The sequence below is a fragment of the Copidosoma floridanum genome, unplaced genomic scaffold (genome assembly GCF_036245765.1).
Source record: "Copidosoma floridanum isolate Cflo_tuat_1 unplaced genomic scaffold, Cflo_Japanese_pri ptg000015l, whole genome shotgun sequence".
Classification (NCBI taxonomy): Eukaryota; Metazoa; Arthropoda; class Insecta; order Hymenoptera; family Encyrtidae; genus Copidosoma; species Copidosoma floridanum.
This window is the reverse complement of record NW_028321892.1, coordinates 5,517,951-5,521,314: the sequence shown is the minus strand read 5'-3', so window position 1 is coordinate 5,521,314 and position 3,364 is coordinate 5,517,951. Positions and strand designations below refer to the sequence as shown.

Below are 3,364 nucleotides of genomic sequence, written 5' to 3'. Positions count from 1 at the left end.
CCCTTGGCATTTCCTTCAAGGCAGCTGCTGCTTCCCCGTCGGAGAAGCCGTCGCTGCCCCACGAGTGTCATCCACACATACTCGCGACATAACATTGCATCAGCCTGGTTCCGCCATTTTTTTCTAATCCAAAAATCAACCACGTGTTAGATACATAGAGGTATAAGAATAGAGGAGAAAAGGGGGCGTGATATGCGACAGCAGAACTCGCTACGTAACGGGGCATCTGTCTTTGTCTGGCATAATTATGTTATTGGTCGAGTCCTACTCTGAACGATATCTTAAGGGGGCTCCAGCGAACACTGGTACCAATCCGAAAACCATTCGGTTAGTTAGTATCATTGCTGTGAGTATATATCTATATATACGTGTATATATATGCGAGCAGGCGAGCACCATCATCTATATATATGAGCGTGCGGTGACTCGGTCGGCTAGGTCGTGGATTGGCACGCGGGAGACCGTGGTTCAATTCCCGGCCAGTGCGACTTATCGGGCAAGTACCTCTGTGATTTTTCACATGTGCTTTTTCACCACGCAATGCTCCTCGAGGAGGGTTTTAGGCGACGTTCTCGGAGCAACTATTGCCTAATTTCCTCCTACACCCCCATCCCAGTAATGGGGGGCCTCCCATTCCTTTCCTTGTCCCTTTCCCTAATGCTAAGTGCCCATAGTAGTGCCCTTATTAAAAAGGAGCCGGACGTATAGCACTATAATATATAAAAAAAAAAAAAAAATCTATGTATATGATGTATCCGTACCTATGGTAAACAAACAGCAGCTTCTGTCACGTACAGAGCGTTTTATTTAGAATTAGTTTTTTTGTGTTATAAAAATGAAGGAAATCATACATCACTGTAAGAGTCATCAAGACTTGCAGGATGCTGAAATGATTTTGCAACAGCAAAAAAGAAATAAAAAAAGTAATTGATGATAACAAACAAAAATTAATATTATTAAAAGGTATTATTAATGATAAGATAATTTATAAAATGGCCAAAGAATCGATATCAATAGAAGTATTAGAAGAGATGCATATAAAAAAGATCCTACAAATGGTATCACCTTATTATTATCTATGAATGTAAATAATAAAGTAAGAGTTACTTCAAACATTAAAATTATTGACGCAATTTGTGATAAAATAAAAAATAATTGCAGTTAAAATTTTTAAATGTTCTATTTTATTTAAAAAAAAATAAGTGTAAGTAATCCATAGGAGAACACGATTAAAAAAAAGTTACGAATGATATGAATCCTATGTAACTCTCTTGTCTTGATATGTAACTCCTCGATTATTGTTAGAAAATATCGATGTTTTCACGTTACTCCATAAGAGGCTATGTATAATGTACGAACTTTGAGAGCAAATATCTCAAAGTTTTCCGGGGTCAGAGGGGTAAATAAGGACACCGTTGGAATCAGCGTGTTTTTATCTATCAATAAGCTACCTGTGACCTCCTAACTCCTCCCGCAGGAGCCCCCTTAAAAGAGCTACCGCCCAAGAAAAAAAAGGCTGACCTCACGTGGACTCCGCAAGCAGATGCCGCTTTTACGGCAAGCAAAATCGCTATCGCTGACGCTACGATGTCGTTTTTCCTTTGTGCTGAGGCCCCCTTGGCTCTACGCACCGACGCATCAGACTCCGCTATCGGAGCGGCCCTCGAACAACAGGAAGATGATGGCAATTGGAAGCCTCTAGCTTTATTTTTGAGGAAATAAGAAACTCACCAGCACCGAGAGACGTTACAGCGTCTATACAAACGAGAGCTCCTTGCCATCTACTTAACCATCAAGGACTTCAAGCGTATCTCGGAGGGCAGGGCCTTCACGGTTTACACGGACCACAAGCCCCTAAATTACGCGGCCAAGCAGCCTTCTGACAAGGCTTCGTCAAGACAAGTGCGCTACATGGACTTCATCCTTCAACACAACGCCAACCTCATTTATGTGAAGGGAGAAGACAACCCAATAGCTGATGCGCTTTCCCGGATTTTCACTGTCTCTATGCCCACGGAACTGGACGCAGAAACTATCACCATTGCCCAAGCCATAGACGAAGAGCTGCAGCAACTGGAGGATAACACCAGCTTGGTCCTGCAGAGGTAATTGGTTGTCGATGGGCACAATATTTTCTGAGACACTTCCACAGGAGCAGTAAGCTTACTGCTCAATAAAGGCCTTATCTGCCTACAGCCCTACGTCGCAAGGCCTACGAAGTTTTTTACAATCTCTCTCACCCAAGCATCAAGGCCACAACAAGTCTCATCACTTCTAAGTTTGTTTGGCCCAGGATGCGGAAGGAGATTGCTCGTTGGGCTCAAACTTGCGAAGCCTACCAACGCACTAAGGTGCATCGGTACAATCGGTCAGCGTTGGGGAATTTCGAGGAGTAGGAAGCGCGCTTCGAACATCTTCACATCAACCTCATCAAACTACCTATTTGTCAAGGTTTCCAGTACTGTTTCACCATTATCGATCACTTCACTAAATGGCTGGAAGCAGTGCCTATTCCAGACCAACTGCAGAGCCCTCATCGATAGATGGATTTCCCTTTACGGTACTCCACTTACCATCACCACCGACCAAGGTGCACAGTTTGAGTCAGCACTGTTTACCGAGTTCGCCAAGCTCTTGGGCATCTCTAGAATCCGGACCAACCCATACCATCATCCTCAATCGAACAGGATGATTGAACGCAACCACCGGACCATCAAGGCAGCCCTCATGTGCCGACCGGACCAGCCATGGTCCCGGGTACTGCCTCTAGTTCTGCTCGGACTACGTACGTCTTACAAGGAAGATTTGCAAGCATTTCCAGCCGAGTGTGGGGACCCTCACTACCACATGGTCACTACTGCTCTCCGTCTTTCTCCAACCATCCGCTAGGTGTCCAACCATTGAAGTTAACCCACTCGCAAGTGCCCGGATTTTCATGTTGGTTAATATGTAAGGGCGCTTAAGATTGAGCTAGGGTACCCCCACCGATATAGGTGTCCAAGGCAGGGAGCACGTCATCAGCCTTACTGATGAGTCCTGGCGTGCTCTCGGGACGAAACATCAAAACAATCTTTTCTCTCTTATCATGGCATCACTTGATCGCCATACGAGATGTTGTAGGGCACCGCGCTCTGGCCAAAAGTGAACTTACGCCGTAGCATCACAGTCAGGGGCCGTACCACATAAGTTTTTTTCGCTTCGTGAGCTTATGTTATTACATAGGCGTTCGAAGCGAAAAAAGGTTATATAGTACGGCCCCAACAATCTCTCTACTAATCTCTGCCAGCACCGGTTACTCCAACTACTACGGTTTTTCTCAGCCACTTAAGTTTGGCGTATTAGCAGGTACTCGACACCGCCCGTT

General features: G+C 44.9%; 1 protein-coding gene across 1 annotated transcript; it reads left to right on the top strand.

Moving 5' to 3' along the window:
* Nucleotides 1-1,587: 1,587 nt before the first annotated feature.
* LOC149374722 (uncharacterized) lies at nucleotides 1,588-2,889 on the top strand. Its single transcript, XM_089592275.1, has 4 exons — nucleotides 1,588-1,684; nucleotides 1,769-2,105; nucleotides 2,246-2,351; nucleotides 2,452-2,889. The coding sequence occupies exons 1-4, from the start codon at nucleotides 1,588-1,590 to the stop codon at nucleotides 2,887-2,889; spliced, it is 978 nt and encodes a 325-aa protein (XP_089448401.1).
* Nucleotides 2,890-3,364: the final 475 nt, after the last annotated feature.